Source organism: Calliphora vicina, chromosome 1, assembly GCF_958450345.1.
Source record: "Calliphora vicina chromosome 1, idCalVici1.1, whole genome shotgun sequence".
Taxonomy (NCBI): Eukaryota; Metazoa; Arthropoda; class Insecta; order Diptera; family Calliphoridae; genus Calliphora; species Calliphora vicina.
The window spans coordinates 164878676-164899803 of record NC_088780.1 but is presented as its reverse complement, the minus strand read 5'-3'; the positions used below and the strand labels follow the sequence as shown (position 1 = coordinate 164899803).

At 29.4% G+C, this 21128-nt stretch overlaps 1 protein-coding gene across 1 annotated transcript; it reads right to left on the bottom strand.

Moving 5' to 3' along the window:
- Nucleotides 1-499: 499 nt before the first annotated feature.
- On the bottom strand, nucleotides 500-1231 carry LOC135960271 (uncharacterized). Its single transcript, XM_065511519.1, has 2 exons — nucleotides 1123-1231; nucleotides 500-1056 (listed from the first exon to the last, which is right to left on the bottom strand). Exons 1-2 carry the CDS (start codon nucleotides 1144-1146, stop codon nucleotides 637-639), a joined length of 444 nt encoding a protein of 147 aa, XP_065367591.1. The 5' UTR covers nucleotides 1147-1231; the 3' UTR covers nucleotides 500-636.
- Nucleotides 1232-21128: the final 19897 nt, after the last annotated feature.

Here is a 21128-nt window from a genome sequence, read left to right as displayed (position 1 = left end):
ACAACTATATAAATAAGCACAAAACCAAACCAGTTGAAATTGTTTCGAGCGAAAGAGACAAATATATTTTTTTTTTGCCGTGTCGCCTCTGTATACTTTGTGCCAAGAGTTCGAAAAAGTTCACTAAACTAGTTCAGCCACGTCGAATTAGTTAGCCACTCGAAACTACTACTAGTGCATTTTCAAGCCACTCGCAAAGTTATTGAATGTAACATGGGAATGTCATTGCAAGTGGCCGTTTACCACACTCTGCATAACACTTCACTATTAAATTCAATAGTACTAATAATCCAACATTTGAGAAGAAAATTTTCAGAGAGCGGGTTTGAACTCATAACCTCTACTTTTATTTTCGAATATGCTAATCATTAAACCACTCTTATTTGTACTGCTCTCTGTACTGAGCTCTTATTTGTACTGCTCTCTATGTCTTATCCGAATCGAATCGAATCGTTTTAATGATCTTTTAACCTTCGAACCAAAATTAAACTCCTTTCAATTGCAACTTACACAATAATAAACTTAACTTTATTTAATAATTTAATAATAAATAAACAAAATAAAAAAACAAAAACAAACCCTCAATTTATTTTAACAAAACTCATAGAACATAATGTTCTTTCATATTCCTTCTTTTTAATGATGTTTCACCAACATTTCATAATCGAATTGTTCCCAGTCGTTAACATTTGAACGTGGCCGGGTCGATCCTTTAGTCAATGATCTTTGTATACGTTTTTCACGCTGTACATCAAACTCTTCCAGATGTTCCCGTAAAACTTTCTCTTTGGCATTCAAGGGTTGCGGTGCACGAATCTTAGACGCAGTACGACTTTCATCCATTTGCATTTCAGACAAGGCATCAGTGCCCTCTACCTCGGTATTAAAGAAACCGTCGAAATTTTGAAAATGCATAGACTCGGCTGGTTCATGGTCGTCGGCCATAATCATATCGTAGTTATTATTGTGCACCATATTGTCATCGGAGGAGGGTGAGGGGAAAGCGTAGGTTAGAGGAATCCAAACGAGAAATAACATAGTGAAGATTTTAAGAGACTGTTAAGGAAAAATAAATATTTCTATATTTCACAAAAAGTTTATTAAAATTTTAAATTTACTTACTTGCTTACTGAAATTTCCTGCCATTTTTGATATCCGTTTCCTTTTCTCTTTACATTGATTCAATGAATTCTTAAGTTTTAAGTATAACTAACTTAATTTTCTAAATGCAACGATTTTTATATAAATTTCACCCACTTTATTTTCTGGCAAGATTCTTGGTAATGAGAACACTTTACTGCTTCAAATTTGGGAACACTTTTTCTTTTTGTTAGAAACCGGTTTAGTTTTTTTGTATTTTGGGTTTTTTCGCTTTTAAAACATTAATCTCAAAACAACATGTTACAAAAAATTAAATTTCCAGCAAAAAAAAAAAAAATTCACGCAAAATATTACGAATTTTCAGTTAATGATTGTAATTTGAAACGCCGTTTAGTTTTTTTTGCTTGTGATTTTAAGCAGCGTTGAAAAAATCTGAAATGCAAAATTCAACAATCAATTTGTTTTACATTGGCATTGGCACAATGTACACTGAACCCTAAGCTTAAGCCCAATGAGCAAAAAAATAAATTAAAAAGATAAAAGAAAATATTATAATATAAACTGCATACATAATCAGATTGATAAATTAATTACACTGGACGACAAAATTTTGAGCTACAGTGGCAAATATAAAGTGAATTTTTAACAAATATATTTAAATATAAATATGAAGTAATAGTTTAGAGAGACAGACGTCATAAGCTTAAAGAGGGTATCATTGTTTAACTTTCAAAGAACACCCAATCATCGTACATTGACAGCATGAATCAATGCACAAGCAGCTAGCTTAAGAGCTCGGGCCATCTAATCCCCTCCATCCATGGCTAGTCAATCGGCAAAGACTAGGGAAATTACTGACATATGATTTCTGATTTCAAAAAGTCAAAGTATATGGTTTCAAGATTCACACTCAACTGACCTCGAACACCACCACTTCAATATATTTCCTAGGTACTGAGCCAATTGCATTTCCCTATTAATTAATGGCTCTGTTAGTCAGTAACAGCACTTAATAAGATGCCTTTGGTTGCCCGAAGCTTACCACTTAAACATCAACCACATCCACTACATTCTCTCCGAAGGGACCACACCACTGATCCAAACAGGACATGTCCTGGGGCCAAATGGAGATAAAAGTTCTTGCCAGCTGCTAGTTTAAATAAATAAACTCTTTTCAGTTTTAGGTTTCGTGTAAACCTGAGGCACTGGTTTCGCCTCATATCTACTTTTGACGCATGAGATCGAGGTGTATAAAGATCATCAAAGTAGACCATGCTCTAAAGGGTTAGTTTAGACGGGACAATGAGAAAGTCACAATGTCACTGCTGGAACCGGTTATTCTTATTATTTAATTTATATAAATTAGGCTGAAAAACATTAAATTTCGGAATATATTTTAAAATTTGCCATCTAAAACAAAGTAATTTGTAGATTATCATGGATTTTGTTTTAAATCAATTTGGTACTTTTTCGAAAACATGTTAATTTTTAAGAAACTGATTCTCTTAGCAATTACATGTAGAATAAAAACTACTATTTACATTTTGATACTTTTTGGAAATTATGAAATCTATTGCGTACAATTTAGTACCACTTTTTATTGTCTGTGATATATTTCATTACAGTCTTAATTGTTGCTAAAATGAGGTAAAAAGTACGAAAGTTATTGCTTTTTTGAAAACATATTTATTTTTATGAAAATTATTTCTCAGCCTTCTAAACTAATTTTTGTTTTTACTTTGGTACTTTTTGGAACCCGTCAGATACACGGTACTTTTTGCGGCAAAAAGTACCAAACGGTAGATATGTACTGTTTAAATTTGTTGTTAATTTAGTTTATTTTAAAAAATTTGGCACTTTCTGTAAATTATGAAATTTTGGGGTACAATTTAGTACCAATTATGTTTCTTAAATACTCATTCTAGTTTTAATAATTTGTTAATTTAGCGAATTCTTGCTAAATTAGTTAAAAGGTACCAAATCTGTACCATTTTTATTTAGTACATTTTAGATAACATATTTATTTTTAAGAAAATTATTCCCCAGGGTACCAAACAAAGTTAATTTAGTATAAAATAGTACTTCAAGTATGTGGTACTTTTTGGAAAATGTCAGATATACATATGATACTTTTTTAATTCATCAAACCAGTGGCCTAAAGTTTAGCACCAATTGTTTTTTCTTTGATAAGGTAAATTAGGTAAAAAGTAACAATCGGGTTCCAATAAGAAAAATCTTCTAGCGATAACCTACATTGAATTTGATAATGATATAGTACTTCTGCTTTTTTGTACTTTTTAGAAATAGATAATTTTCATATTTTACATTTTTATAATTTTATTTTAACTATGGTACCAATAGTAAAAACCTCCAAGTGATGAAGATAAGATACTTCTGCCAATTGTTAGCTTTTAGGAAGCGTCAAAACAATGAAATAAAATTAAGTACCAAATTAAGTAGATCACGGTTGATTGAGGTAAAAATTACCAAACGGTACACTACACAAAAATAATGAAAATAGTGAAAATAAATAAATCGGGTTGCGTAGCAGTTTTCCGGTACCCATTAACGAAACAAATCGGGACATTAGTGTAATAATGCAAAGATCCAAATATAGCCTATTTTTGCTAAATACAATGGTACTTTTTAATTTAAAAAATACTTTTACATTTTACATCATACACTCACCCAGCTTCTCAAAATCTTTGTGGCCCAGTGTAAAACCCTCAACCAGTTTACACGTTTTTTAATTATTATTGAGTAAATTCGTCACAAATTAATAAATGATGACAATAAAAACAAAAATTAAAATAAAAATAAAACCACAATGATGATGATAATAAAGACAAAAGAAGAAAAGCAAACAATTTATAATAATAATAACAATAAATAAATAAGCAAATAACATAATTTCATCATTTGATTTTCATTATAAAATAAAATACATGCATATTTATATACCGACTCTTTATAATAATTTTACAATTTAAATCACACAAGTTTCTGTATTCACTTTCGCTAAATGAATCTATACACAAGTCAATGGCCGAAGATTACACAGATTCGATTTTTTATTATTTTTTTCTTTGCCTTTCTTTCAATATTTTTTTTAGTGTTTTGCCTCCATTCAGTCTAATAAAATCGGGGAGAAATATGTAAAACAAATGCGAGTTGAACAACAAAAAAAAATGCTAAAACAATCAGCATTCAATATAAAATTATTAATGAGTTGTTGTTGCTCTACTTTAAATAAAATTACAATGTTGAAACTACAGCTGGAGGAGTTGAAAAAAAATATATTTTAAAAAGGTTTAGAAAAAAACACTATTTAATACAAATACCCATCAAATACAGGAGGCAGCAACTATAAATAAAATCCTTCCCCTTATCAGGAACACTTTGCATGCACCCTGCAGTTTTTAAGGCCAACTTTGCATAACATAGTATTTATGTACTTGAGGTCTTGAGTCATTATTGTTGTCAAAGTAACTATATTTTGTTACTAGTTGTTTCTGTATTGGTTACCTCTGTACTACTTTTCGCTAACAAAATCGCTAGCTGTCTCTTCTGATTCTAAAATTATCAGAAAAGATGAAATCCGTTTTGTTTAAGGTAAATAACCGATCATGTTCGGGACCCTGGTAGCTATGAGTGCCGACCAGTGATTTATACACTATAAATGAAATTAGATTTATTCAAACTTTGAATGATTAAATTTTCGTCACCCTTCACTAAATTATATGTCCTTTAAAATACAATTTTTAAATATTTTTAGTTAACCAAATTAAACATTTTTTTTTCAAAATTGTTTTTGAAATTTAGAAAAAATTTTAAAATTTTTTAAACAATTTTTTTTTAAATTTTTTGTTTTAAATTTTTTCCAAATTTTTTTTTTAATATTTTAAAAATTTAAAAAAAAAAAATCAGGGTTAAAAAATATTTTTCCCGATTGTGGTCCATTGTAGGTCCAAATTACTACAGCATTATATACATCGTTGCAATGGACTTTAAAATATCTATCATTAGATATCCATATTGCCTATATTAATGACTTAGTAAACCAGATATAGATCAAAAATAGACCAAAAATCGAGGTTGTCCAGGTTTTTTCCTTATATTTCAGCCATTTGTAGACCGATTTTCTTGATTTTAAATAGTAACCGAGCCGGAAGAATTCCCGATATATTGATGTATCAATCATGTTTGTGAATTATTTGCAAAGTTGATTTCATCATTTAGACATGGCTATATCGACTTCGCTATCTATAACGATCCAGAATATATATGGGGGATTTCACGTCAAGTGATCCAACATTTAAAATCGATGTCTTGCGATCGGAATGAAATTTACACCATCCCGATCTAGACCCAAGCTTTCTTTTGAGCAAAAAAAATGTTAAAAAGGGCCCATTTTGGAAAAAAAGTTTGATTTTGAAAAAAAAAAATTGCATGTTTTGAGTTACAAAACATTTATTTTGAAAGATATTCCACTCGCATCCCACTAAGCCACCAAATAGGTCTGAAAGGCAAATATCCAAGGTTTCTTTTGAGCAAAAAAAAAAAAATTAAAAAAGGGTCCATTTTGAAAAAAGCCTACAAAGTTTTTGATTTTGCAAAAAAAGTCAAAAATTGCATGTTTTGAGTTACAAAACATTTTTTTTGATAGATATCAAACTCGCATCCCACTAAGCGACCAAATAGGTTTTCAAGGAAAATATCTAAGCTTTATTTTAAGTTAAAAAAGTTTTTGATTTCGGAAAAAAAATATTAAAAAAAATTTATTTTTTTTTAAATATTTTTTTTCGAAAGATTGAAGAAATAGCTATCTAAACTAGAACACATTTTGCTAATCACATGTTTGGCCAAAATGTCAAATGTAGATGTAGCATGAAAAATGTAGAAATTACAAACGGAGTGACATACTTATATATACCCTTGCCTTATTGTGTTACTTAAACTTTTTTGTAATAGATTTGAATTGAAGGAAAATTTAATCATTAAATATATTGTTAAAGGTATTGGATTTCAATTCAAAAAAATTTGAATGATTCAATAAAAAATCAATTGTATAGAGAATGAATTATCAAAGGAATGAATTCAATACATTTGAAGTATAAAGGAATGAAGCCTATGAATTAATTCATAATGAATTCATTAATGTAATAGTCATGAGATAAAATTTGTTTTAATTTCGAAAATGGAATTAAGAATTAATTTCATTTATAGGGTTGCAAAACGATATTGAGGAAATTACAGGCTGTCAAAAGCCTAGCAAGTAGGTTAGTGCGTAACTAAGGCTGGTTTAAGTGGTACTAATTTCATGTGCTGCAGGGTCATACAAGTTTTTTTTAGTTTGCGTAAGCCTCAATAGTTTTATTATGTCAGTAAAAATTGCTTCAATCTCCCCTTTCTCATGCCTTTTATACCTGTACTTTTTTGCTGAACCAGCAAAAAAAAATTGTATTAGAAACAAAAGTAATTTCTGTAAAAACAAATAATTTAATTGCAAATCCCTGGCTGGATTTCAATGACTTGAATACAAAAGAACCATTCAGATTTAGCAGCAGATAAGTTATGAACATATGATTTTGTAACAAAAAAAAATTAAAAACAGATTTTCGTCCAATTTTATTCCCATGAATTTATTTGTCATTAATAAAAATTAAACTCCAAAATCTATTAAATCTTCATTTATTTTCCCTTATTAGGTTAAATTAAAAACTCATATGTATGAGAATGTATGTATTTGTCAACAAATTTGTGAAATTATCATTTGTCAGCAAACTGACAAATTACACAAAATTTATGTCACTTTTCCACATTTTGACAGAAATAACTTCATGAGGATTTCAACATGAACGTACGTATAAACTGCCTCGCTTTGTTTTTGTGCCACAATGTAGAATAATTAATCATAGTTTATGCCTTTTTATTCGCAGTTACAGTTTGCAGTTTATTGAATTTATAATAATTGTCATTTTATCTACGACCAATTAAGAATCATAAATTGACAATATTAACAGATTATCGGTTTTTTACAACGTGTTAAGTTTAATAATTAATGTTCATTCATGCGTATTTTATTTTAAATTTATTTCATTATAAAAATCAATGGAATCTTTTTTTTTACTTTTTTTACTTGGTTTTTTATTTAATACTCCTCTTCACATACACTTACATGTGTAGTTTTACACACATAGAAATATTTACATAATGACATAATTAATAATAGACATTATAACAAAAAAAAAACAATACAACATCAATGAAATTGAATAATGAAAAAATATGAATTTGTAATAAATGGGCTAAATATGGATTTCTACTACATTAATTTTACACAAGAGAAAAAAACAATAAAAACGTATAATTATTTAAAATACAAAAAAAAAAGTGTCAAAAAAAGATGGATGAGTAAGTACTTAATGTTTAATTTACACGGTTTTTTTAATAATTAATAGATGTTTAATAATTATAATTCACTTCATGTGAGATTATTTCCACTAAAGAAGAAATGGTTTTAATGTACTTTATCAGTTCAGTTTCAGGGTCAGTTTCGGCTCAGAAGTGATATCTGGAAAGGAAGGGTAAAATTAAGGTCTACCAAATCAACTTCCCCTTCATTCTAATGAAAGCAACTCGTTCTGACATTCCTCCGAATCGCCGATCCGCTAGTGCCGGACATGGTAGATAAGGTGTACAACTTAGAATAAGCAATGAGCAGTGATCACTACAAGATTCCGCTGTTGAGCCTGCGGAATATTCTTTAAAACAATTGTTCGATGACACATAACGCCCTTGCAGTCCCACATGTAGTCTCCATATACCATCTCGTGTGTGCATGTCAGAATCATACGTTTACACCACAAAAGCGGTACTCCCACAAATCAATTAATTCCAATTTCTACGAGAAACAGCCTTTGTTTTCCCGATTATTCGTGAAATTATTACCCGATGCACCTTGGTGATCTGTAATGTACAATCGAATAAATATATATTCAATGCTTTATGAGTTAACTTTTTACTAATAAAATTTAAGTGAACTACGGGAGCCTTTGTTTTGCCACTAGCGGTCAGCCGGTGTGGGGGGGTTCATGTTCAACATAAATTTCTACTCATATAGATATCCTTATACATAAAAAATTGTTATAGACTCCCTAATTAATATTAACTGATCGATTAAATAATAAGATGACAAATTGACCGGATTTCATAATCAGTAATTAAAATATATTCTAACGACTTAATAAACTCTCATATTTCATTTACCCCAAGCTGTTGACTGGGATAATCGCCTCAATACCCGCCCTTCCAAACGATCTTACGGCAGCAATTTCATTTAAGATCCCTTACTAACACCACACTTACTTTCTCATTTCATTAACGAAAACTTTTCAAAATACTTTAAAGTTCCATAATTCAAATACAATTTATTCAATTAATTTCGAGAAAAAACATATTGTCAGCTAACATTAGTTAGGCTGCTAAAATTCGCAAAAAAATCAGATATGTGTAACGAGATACGAATTTTAATAATTATAATAATAATGAAATATAGATAAAAAAAATATAATAATAGAAATACATATCAATTACTAATAATAATAATATGCTAATTAATTTGATTAATTTTGATAGTACTTATGTACTCATTTAATTGGAATCTACTGTGTGAATAAAATACAATAATCAATGAAGAGATATTAATAATTTTGTTCTTTTTTTGTTTTTATTTCTTTGTTTGGTTTTGAATATTCAAATATTACTTGTGCATAAAACAAGAGTGCATTAGAAAAGAAAGAAAAAAAAATAATTCGTTTTGTTTCTTGTTGTTTTGATTTTTTTGAATTGCTTTTGTTTAATTTATTTTTGTTGGATCACTTTCGATTTAATTGTAAAATACAAAAGTGCGTAAGAAAATAAAGAACAAAAAAAAACAATTCGTTTTGTTTCTTCTTCTTCTTCTTTGACTTTGATAATTTGCTTTATTTTTGTTGGATTACTTTTGATTTAATTTTAAAATACAAGAGTGCGTAAGAAGACAAAAAACAATTCGTTTTGGTTCTTCTTTAACTTTGTTATTTCAACAGTAATCCCTACTAAAGCAAGGTATAACTAAAAGACAATTTGATTATTGTACTTTATCAACTACAGATTTAGATATGATTTAAATTTAATAAAATAACTAATGCAAAACAGATTATAATATTAAATAAGATAATTGTTATGAGACTCACCAACTTAAACTGGAACCGCCGAATGATGAGGCCTCGTCAAACTGCTGTTATTGGTTTTTTTTTTTTTAAATTGTGGATGTTAATTTAGTTTTGCATTTCATTAGTTTAAAAGATGATTCCAATAGTTTGTAACTTATCTTAGCTTAAAAAGAAGGCTTAATTAGAAATGTAATTATACTGCGATATTTTGTGTACAATATAGGTTAAGTTTTTCTTATGTTCTTTTAAAGTTCTTTTGGTAAAGTGTTTTAGGTTTTAAATATAATTTTAATTAAAATTAGGCAAATAGTTATATATAATAATGTAAGTTTTTTAGATAAGAATTTAAATTCAGTTTTGAGTTTTATTAATAGTTTGAAATGTAGATTAAATTTTCTCACTTATATGATCACTTTGTCACTATATGAATACCATTAATTTTTAGCTTTAATTATTTTGAAATTTTAGGATCAAAATATTTCAATCTTTATTTTCAAAAAGTGAAAATAAATATGCTTTTTAAAAAAACTTAACCTGGCACAATCTTACGGAATTTATTTTTTTAAGTAAATCAGGAGTTTATTGACTCAGTTCTGGGTGTCTGAGGTGAAATATATATCTGGATATGGAGCTATTCTCAGATGTCTTCCTTGGTTACTTCCACAGATTAGGTTTTCTTCTAATTTATTGAAAAATTAGTTCTTTTATAATTTATATTTGTAACTTTTTCTTATGTTTCCACGTTATTTGATATTTGTATTTCTTTTCTTAGCTGTTGCCTCGCTGGTATATTTATAAAAATGACTATCAGCAATACACTTGGTGATGTGAGATTAGTTTTTTTGAGTATAACTCCAAAAAAATTGGTTACAGTGGTGGCAAAAGAAAAGGCCCTCCACTGTATTTATTTGATAAAGTGTGATGTTCTATAGTTGGGTTTACTTTTTGGGTATGGAGATTTAACAAACTATCTCAGCAATGACTTCCAAGGTATATTAAGGTTATGTTGAACCTTTGGATTAGGTGATAGGTAAACCAATGTGTCTGTTTTAATGGGTATTAAATATTTAAATTAACTACATACATATGTATTAGTTTCTTTGAAATAATTACCTTAAATTGGGTGTAAATTAGAACTTATAAAATAAAATTTGAAAATATATAGATGACTTAAACGAATTTTAAGACCACTTTGCTCGTTGAAGTACAAATTAGAAAAGAACGGAAAATAATTGGGTTATGAAAACCATGCTTTTAATTCGTGTCTTCGTAAATCTTGAGTGCGTCGGTATGCGTTGATATGCGTTTTAATGCGTCAAACACCAAATTGTGGTTTTCAATGTTGTTAACTATATTGTGACAATAAATACAACAGTGTGAGGTGAAATACTAACTACACAATCATTTCCGTTAAAATTTAAAATAATTTCAATAATTATTTTATAAAAAAAATTTCCTATTTTGCGATACAATTTCAAATATTTTATAAATGTTTGTTCAACTTAATGAAGAATATTATTATCAATAATCGTCTATTACAGATCTAGTATCCAGAGTCCAATTGACAGTCTCGCCATCTCATTAAGAGATGAGCATATTTCGTGGACCACATTGGACGTCGCACAGTTGCTCCTGTAGATCAAGTGAGGTTGCAAAAATCAAAAATATTGAATAAACCTATTTTACAGAAAACGATCCAACGATTTAAATGCTATTATTATTGCACTCAGACTTTTGGTTCAGAATATATAGCCCTTTAAAATTGACTGATTTTAAGTGTTTAAAAAAACATACCATTTTTAGGTAATTTGGTCCGTTTTCATATACAGTAACTCGAAAAGGGATCGTCATTCTATGGATAGAACTATTTATTAAGAAAAGAATAAACAAAAATAATTTAAATATTTTGTGGAATATTTTACAAAAAATTTAAAAAATTTTACTCTGTACAACACCCAAAAAAATTACGAGGTCCGACCCAGGGCACACTTAGAAAGGTGACTGCATCACTACAACAATACAAAAACAACAGGTACTTTGTTTTTGTTAAAAAGTAGGTGAACTGTCAAAGTTGCCTGTTGTTGTTTTTGCTTTTGGGTTTGTTGTATTTTTCGCCACAACAACCACAAGTGAATTGACAATTAAAACTGAATAAAAAAAAAATAATCAGCTGTTTCATCGCAGTCACCTTTCTAAGTGTGCTCTGGTCCGACCAACAAATTTTGATAGAAGAGACACAAAAAAGTCACGTGTATCGGCGTTTTGAAAGTTTACATCTGAATTTCATTTGAGGGGGGGTTAAAGTTTTTCCCAACTCTGGCACATTCCTATTGTTAATCCTCATAAGAAACCATGTGACCCTTAACTTTTAGGTATAAAATGTGTTCAGCAAAGTTATGTAAAATGTTACGGAGAATATTTTTGTAGAATATATTAACCCTCTAAATCCTCAAGGCATGGGTCTTTTTTGTCCTTCTTTTAAAAATTAGCAAAAAAACTCCATTGCAACAGGCATTTAAGGGGTTAAAATGTTCCGTAAAAATATTATCCGTAAAATTTTACTATAAGTTCCTAAATACACCAAAACGGAAAATTCAACCAGAAAGTCAGAAATAAGACATAACAAAAGAGAACCGAGGGTTAATTTCGCATTTATTAAGAATTTTATTTTAAAGAACATTTTAGGTATAAAATGTATTCACCAAATTTATGCAAAATGTTACGGAGCACATTTTTGTAGAATATATTAACCCTCTAAATCCTCAAGGAATGGGTCGTTTTTGTCCTTCTTTTAAAAATGAGCAAAAAACACCATTACAACAGGCATTTAAGGGGTCAAAATGTTCCGCAAAAATATTATCCGTAAAATTTTACTATAAGTCCCCAAATACTTATAGTAAAATCGCCTGGGCGATGTTTGTCTTTCGTGTCAAAACATCACTTCTGAACTACACAAATCTCAGGTTGAAACCGATGTAACATATTCACCATAAGCTTTGTTGAGCAATTGGTGTGCTTCAGCGGCACTTTTTTCAAATAAAAGAAGTAAAGTAAAACTTCCGGCATATGACGATTTATTGTTACAAAACTCAACATTTTCGAAGCAAGAAGAAGCTTTGTTGTCTACACTATAATGTTCAATAACTAAGTGAGAATAAATGACAGATATGTACCCTTCAAAATGAGATATAAGTTATTAAAAACAAAAACCGCGTTCAATAAATACAGCATCTGGTGTGAACCCCTCATTTTTAAGTTATGCACCCAATAAGACATCAAATTTATTTGAAGCATAAGTATTTAAAAAAAAATGTATAAGTTTGTAATTCCGACATTTTTTATTTGCGACACCATGAAGTATATATATTCTGGATCGATATAGATAATGGAGTCGATATAGCAATGTCAGTATGTATGCTGAAATCAAATCTCCGAAGTCACATAAATGATTGATACATCAATATATCAGCCCAACTTAGATAGCCATTTAAAATCGCGAAAATCAACCCAAATTTGTTTCCCCCAATATTTTTTCAACAACATTTTTTTTATGAAAAATTTTTTTTAATCAAAATTCATCAACAATTTTTTCAATATTTAGCTTTGGTGAAGGGTATATAAGATTCGGCACAGCCGACTTTAGCATAATTTGGATTTTTAAAGTTAATAATATATTTTTAATGGCTAAAGATAACAACCGATAAAACCTTAAAGCATTAACGGCCCTATTAATTGCCGAAACATCAGCCTTCATTGGCACGAAAGTCTGACGGACACATCCACCACTGTCTTCAGCAAAGACCGCAAACAGAAACTCATGGGGAATTTTTCACCCCATTTTGTTGTGAAAGAGAGGACTGGGTATGCTAAAACGAATATTGCTTCGGGAACTCCCTTTGCTACAAGATCAATAGGCAACCAGTTCCTCATGGGGAAAACAGCATTTGATGATGAGGAGAGTTGCTATAAAGTGTATTCATAATTGCCAAAGTCCTTACGATCAGCATATCATCAAACATGTTTGTGTTGCCAGTGGTGCAGTTTGTGAACCTCTAATCTTGTTTATAGATCCTTTTATTTATAGAAATCATGAAATACATTGACTTTTAGCTCGCTCCATATTTAAAAGATACCAGTCAGTCAGTATATCTTTCTGCATGGCTGGCGATTAAATACATATTTGCAGTTTAATTCTTTCGACAACAATTCTAAACTGGCTTTAATATAATTAAGCATAAATTTTCTAAGAAATTTTGTTACATTTTAAAAGTTTTAAAAGTTACGAACGAAAAAACAACAAAATTATATTACCAGTCTTCAAAACAAAAGAACAAATAAATTATTTAACATGAACTTTTTATTTGTTGGCACCATAAAACAGGATTTAACTTTTCATTAGATTTTCGTTACACAAAAAAAAACAACAGCAACAATTTTAATCATGTCCTTATTTACAACAAAACCGTCTATAAAAGCATTAACAGCGATAAAAACAAACAAACAAAAAATATTTAACATGCCAAAAATAACAAGAACAACATTTTTTTTTAAAACAATAGAAAAAATAAACGCTCCCTTATTAAAGCGAAAAAAAAACAAATTTTTTATGTTTTAAAAAGTTTATGGAAAAATGTCTTTGATCCATCCAACAGCACGCGTATTCTGTGCGATTTATGCAAAATATTAAAAAAAAAAAACAAAAAAATATTTCTGTGAAAAAATATTTGAAAACTTTAAAAAAACATTAGCTGAATATGAAATGGAAAAGTGATGTGATGGTGATGAAACAACTAAGACTATTATGGTCGGCTAGGTTGTATTTAGTACATCCTACAATGTACAGAAAATATCTTAGAAAAACATATTGCATACAAAGAAAAAACATGGTTGTGGTAAACATAATCCAAGAGCCATATATTATGATAAGAATTATGATTGTAGTTCAAACATCTGAGACGAATAAAATCGAATAATTCTTTCAAACTCTCTCAAAACAAAAACAACACACAGTGTTTAATTCTTTCAATTTTGGTGTTATGACTGAAGATTTTCTTTTTTGACTACTTTTATTGCTACCTTAACTGTTGCATCAACTGCTACTTTACTGCTACCTTAAAAATTAAAACTCGATATAGAGCAGTAGCAATGATTTGTATTTTTATGCTACTACTCCATTTACAATTCATGTTTTATTACTACTGCTCTGTTAAGAGTTTTATATTTTGAAGGTAGCAGTTGTTTTAAAAAAACAAGAAAACGAAAAAAGACAAATGCTACTGCTACCGCTACATACACTTTTTTGAAGCAGTAGTTGTAGCAACAGTTAAAAATTTGTTAGTTATCGTAGCTTTTTAAACACTGATTGTTACGAAATTGTACTTGAATTCAAATATAACGATTTTAAGGGCTGATTTAAAAGTAGCATAATACTTTCAAATAACAGTCCTGTAATAGCAAACTGTAACATATCTGTGGGCATTATAAAATAAAAGCTTTCAGTTGACGATTGATCGTAAGTTGGCAACGCTGAATGTTTGCTGCGACCGTATATTCCAATTCGAATATTCAGTTAAAGAATATTGTAGAAAGTACACCACAGATGGCGTATGTATTAGTAAGATCTAGAATATTCGAATTTTGACAGTTAAAGAACAATCTAGAGTGCATATGGCAGTGTTATAAATAGTGGCAGAGGTTGCAGTCGTTAGTGAGTTTATCAGAGACGCTTTTCGAATAAACATCAACTGAGTGGCTTAAAGTGTGTTGTGTTTTTCAAGTAAATTCGTGTACATTATAAATTGTGTCTGTATTTCTGCGGGATTTTTGGAAATTCGGGTAAATTCGGTAACCTTATATCTTCATGTTACTCCATTTAAAAAATAAGCTGACAGGTGTTTCGTACTTTTTCGAAGTTCGAACCTTTTAGGGAAGAAAACGGGTAAAACTGTATTTTGGAACTTTTTTGGCACCCTATGTATCTTTTAAACCAATAAACATATAAACAAAATTTAAATCGTATTCTTTACTTATCAGAAAATTAAAAATATAAGTTTGGTACTTTTTGGAAATTCGAACCCTTAAGGGATAAAAATTGTGTTTATTTTTGGTACTTTTTCATAAAATATTTGTTTCTATATTTGACATAGACATACGAATATTTTACTATGACCTCCCACCACGATACAGAAATTTATTTGAATAAAATTTTACCACCGCAATGGGTATAAAAAAAGGTACCAAAAAGGGGATAAAATCGGGAAAATACATTTTATTGCAAATTATTAAGACAATTTTGATAATTTTTGTAACATTGGTTCCTGGATTCAGGTTGTTATTTGAAACTCGAGTGCCGAGATGTATATTGAGCCAAATCCGGGTTTGGTACTTTTTTAAAAACATATTTATTCTTGGGAACATTAACACAAATTTTAATCGTTTGAGTCATGTCTGTAGCATAAACAATTTTTGCAAAATGGAATATTTTTAAATTTCAAACTTGTGGGGTTGTTCAAGGAGGAAAATGGAAATTGGTACTTTTCTCCTAATGGTACTTTTTTAATATTTTAAATTATTTCACTTATCGACATTAAAGTTAGCTGATATGTAGTTGAGTGAAGTTAGTGTTAGAAATACAAGATTATATTTAGGTACCAAAATGTGAGAACTGAACTATAGGTACTTTTTTATTCTTCTAATGGTACTTTTTGAATTTTCTATAATAATGAACTTTGAAACATGAAATTAAGCTTATATGGTCCTAAGTGAGTGAGAATTCTAGGGGGACACTTTTTGGTACTTTTTCTTTATTCGAATGGTACTTTTTGTAATTTCTTTACTAATGAACCTAGAAACATGAAAAATAGCTTGCATGGGCTCGAGTGGGTGGGAATCCACATCTTTCGGCCATTTCAAATCGTTACTAAAACTTAATACATGTCTCTTACATGTAGCGCTTATCCATCAAAAAAAAAAAAAAACCTTAAAAACACAAACTCACAACACCTCAATACAATTGTAGTCTTTGACGAAAAACAACATACAATACATTCATGTATGCAGATATTATTTTTTTTGTATTTGTTTATAAAGTGTTGGATAAATAAAAACATGAACATGAAAAAGCCCAACTTTTGTTGAACAAAAACTTTAGAATTATTTTACGAATTTTCACATACTCGCAGAATAGTATGCTGTTCAAAAGGACTAAATAAATTATGTGCTACCATTGAAAATTGTTGAAAAAATATTTAGGACAAAATGAAAATATATCAAAAAAAAAAACTTAAAAGGAATATTTAGACTAACATTAAACAATTCAGGACTACAAAATATTTAAAAAACAAAGTAATAAAAAGGATAATATCGCTGTTTCTATTCATTTAAGTATAACAAAAATGCAAACAAAAATTTATAGAAAAATATATCTTACATTTCCTAATCTTAAATCAGAAACTTTGAGTGGACTTTGTTATTGAAATGATGTGTTTAGTTTCACCTAAATATATTTTCTGCATTTGTAAATTACACTGGTTTACAAGGTCATTGTTCATGTTTTCGAATATATGTGTTTGTTATTTCATGCCATCGAACTTCGGGAAAAATATTGAAAAAAAATCCTGGAGATAAATCTTAAAAATGAAATACTACAAATAAATTAAATTAAAAGTAACCAAAAATAAAAATTAACAGTGTTATTTCTGTTTTTATAAATATTTTGATTTGGCTGCCTCACGACACACAGTGTATGTAACTTCTAAACGGTAAATCCGATTTGAATGAAATTTCACAAGCATAAAGAGGTAATATTGTCGAGTTTAAGTTTTGAACTTGGACCTCATGGGCCTACCAGGCGTGCGGCCGGGGGTCCCAAAGTAGGACACCACGGGTATTTTACATTTTTAAAACGATCCTATTTCTTCGTGTTCCGATTTCAAGAAAATTAAATATATAGAATCTCCTCATAGAGAACTACAAAAACTCTTATAGCTTAGGAGATATTCGCATTTGAAAATTAAATTTTAAAAATGTTTAACCATCCTAATCCAGTTTTTTGATAACATCGGAACCAAATATTCTCGATTTTCTCCAATTTTCCTTTATTGGACTAACAACACATGTATGTGTCAAATAGAAAAATAGTTGTTTAAAAATAATGACTAAGTCCAAAGCTATATGCATTTGAATTGAAGATTAGAATATCTTGCGATTTTTCGTTAATTTTTTGGGAAAAAAGTACTTTGTTTCTTTTTAAGTTATCGCAAAAATATTCAAAGAGGCTGTATAAGGAATTTATACTTTTCTAAAAGCTTTTTTGTCATCAAATATTTTGAATGAAAAAAATTTAAAATTGTTGATATCAAGGGAACCAGGTGCATTCAAAAAACGCCTATTTTTTATGTAAAATTTAAATTTAAGGCAAAAATTCTCAAATCGCATATTCGATATCAAAATATAGTAACCGATTTTAGATGGCCCAATATGTTTTTAATTACTTTGTAAAGGTGTATGGATACCACTGTGCGTCTCTCCAACTATAGTATTGTTACGTTTTAACCTTTTCAAAACGTTGGTTTATTGCCTTTAAATAAACCGGATATTGATTGCAAATAAAAGCCGTTTAGTAGTTTAAAAATTGTAACAACTCTTTATTTATTTAAAATGTACAACAACAGAATTAAATAGTCACTCAATGTTTTTTATATACGTTTATAAATTCGCAGAAATACAGACACACTTTATAATGTACACGAATTCACTTGAAAAACACAGCACACTCAGTTGATGTTTACTCGAAAAGCGTCTCTGATAAACTCACTAACGACTGCAACCTCTGTCACTATTTATAACACTGCCATCTGCACTCTAGATTTCTCTTTAACTGTCTAGAGGTTTCTAATACATACGCCATATGTGGTGTACTTTCTACAATGTTCTTTAACTGAATATTCGAATTCGAATATACGGTCGCAGCAAACAGCGTTGCCAACTTACGATCAATGGTCAACTGAAAGCTTTTATTCAATGTTAATAATGCCTACAGATATATTACAGTTTGCTATTACAGCACTGCTATTTGAAAGCATTTTGCTACTTTTAAATCAGCCGTTGAAAGACGATTTTGCATGTCCTAAATGATGCTTGAACGCTATAAAAAAATCATTTTTATACCGATTCATTACTTGGTATGAAAAATGGATTCATTGCGATAACCCGAAGTGTAAGAGAGCACGTATATGAGCACGGCCAACCAACCGATTTAGCACCAAATATCCATGGCGCAAAGGTAATTATCTGTATTTGGTGGGAGCAACAGGGTGCTATCTATTATGAGCTGCTTCATTTGAAGCGATAATTGGCCGAAAAACGTCCAGAATACGCCGTCAGACATGAAACCGAAATATTCCAACAATACCTGTTAAAAACTATTTAGAATTAAGTGGTTGGGAAGTTTTGCCTCACTCGCTTTATAGTCCAGATCGTACCCCGTCCGACTGCTTTTTGTTTTGATCGATGCAGAACGCACTCTCTGGGATGCGCTTCATTTTGGAACAGAGTATCCGAAATTAGCTTGATTCGTTCTTGGCCTCAAACATTTTTGCTCGGAATCCATATGTTGCAAGAAAGATGGGAAAAGGTTATAGCCAAGAATGGCCAATAAATGTATATTGTACAAATGTTTCAAAATAAAAGCAAAGAAATTAAAAAAAAAACAGAATTTTTAAATCATATTGTTTTTTGTCAACATATTTTTTTTACACAGAGAAAACAGATTCATGTTCACAACCGAATTTGTTGCCAATCGAATTTTGTCGGTTGCACGTACTATCACAAAATTCGATTGGGAAGACTGAATATATGGTAGCTGTGTTATTCTCTTGCTGAATTAATGATAGACTCAACTGTTTAATATAAAATAATTCGGTAGTAAGGACAGAATCTGTTGGTGGTGATAATTACGATTTTTTCTAACACATGATATAAATTAATAACTTTTCTCCCATTTATTGATAAAAATAGAATGTGTTTATTCTTATGCACAAAATCTTTATATATAAAGGAAAATTGTTATGTGTTATTACATATAGTAGCCCTATGTGCAAAAGTGTGTAATTAACATTGCAATATTTTCACTTATTTGAATTTTTCAAATGGTAGTGGCGATTTGACATATTTTCTTGTTTAGATTGAGGCTGGTTTATAATTTGAATAATCTTGACCTTTCTGCGTCTATAAATAAAGTGGTTGAAATTACACATTCAGTAAGCCAATATGAGATCAAAAGATTAACATACATACATTTTAAAACTCAGAAAAATGTATCTGTGTTTTGTTGACGAGTTCAAGATAGCGTGGATATTTCCCATTGCGAAAGAACTATATACATATCAACGGTCATAGGCTGACTCCTCGCAACTAACTTCCAAGATTAGATATAGTGGTAAACGATTTCTGATCATACAGATGTGCTTGTTGTTATGAAACCTAAACAAATATTTGTACACGTATTTAATGAATAGTTTAAGATAAATCCAATAGACTCACCCTTTCATGTAAATCTACTAATTCTCATTTGTTTAGTTAAAAAAAAAAATAATAGATCTTATTAGTTTAAATTTGCTAATTTAAAAATATTTTAAACAAAATAAATTATTTTGTGAATTTCAATTTATTTTATACAAGTTAAATGTTCTGTCAAAAATTTCTACCAATAGAAATATTTCTTTTGGTTGAGAACACCGAATTTGAATTTTTCATATCGAAAAAATTTGGGGATTGAACGAATATTGCTGGATTTAGTTTAGTCATGGTAGACGAATTAATAACTTAAATTTTAGAAAACGTTAAGATGGTTAAGATAACTAACTTTACAATTGTCAGAACCATAATTCGATTGAAATTGTGTTTTTACAATTCCTATCATAGAAAATCAATTGAAATTATAGTTTTTTAATTTCAGTTCATCTTATTAAATATTTAAAATGGGAACTGATTTCCAATCGAACTCTCTTCTGTGTGTACTATTCATTAAAAACATAAATTTCCAAAAAAATTTAAAAAAAAATATTTATTTTTGTAAACTTGTGTTATTATTATGTTATTATATTATTATGTAGCTGCAGGTTTGTTAATATTTTCAACGAAAGCAATGAAATCACATTTAATATGCATTTCTCTGACAATAAAAGTCTTGTTTTGCAATCCCTTTAATTCAGTGACAATATCAAAATAATTATTTAATGATTTCAAAAAATCCTTTACCACTTTACCAACATTTGACAATTAATTACATTTGTGCTCGCTTTCAACGACTCTGATTAAAACACAAAGTAGTTGTACGAATTCTGTGCTTCGCTCAGCGTAAAAATGAAATCCCAGTGTTATTGGGAAACAAATTAATTAATAATTTGTATTTCGTTTTTATTTTTTTTAATTCTACTTATGCAAACATATATACGCACTTTTACTATGTAGTTGAACATATAAAAATCATGTTAATATTGACTTTGGTTGCGGTTGTCTTGATTAATCAGGACATCAATCATTAATTACTGGTTTTTTGGCTGGTCATGATAATATTGGTAGTTGTGTGTAAGTGCAGGTGTGTGTGTGTGAGAGAGAGTTTTTATTCTCATTTTATTTTTATTAACGTTTTTATTATTAATTATTATTATTTACAAATTACCTGCCGGTAATGACGATATTGACAATTGTACGAGGCAATTGAAATGATGATGACGATGATCTTATTCAAGGTCATTTTGTTTTTTGTTGCCTGTTCACTGAGTTCTGCAGTTTTGCTGTTACAGTTGT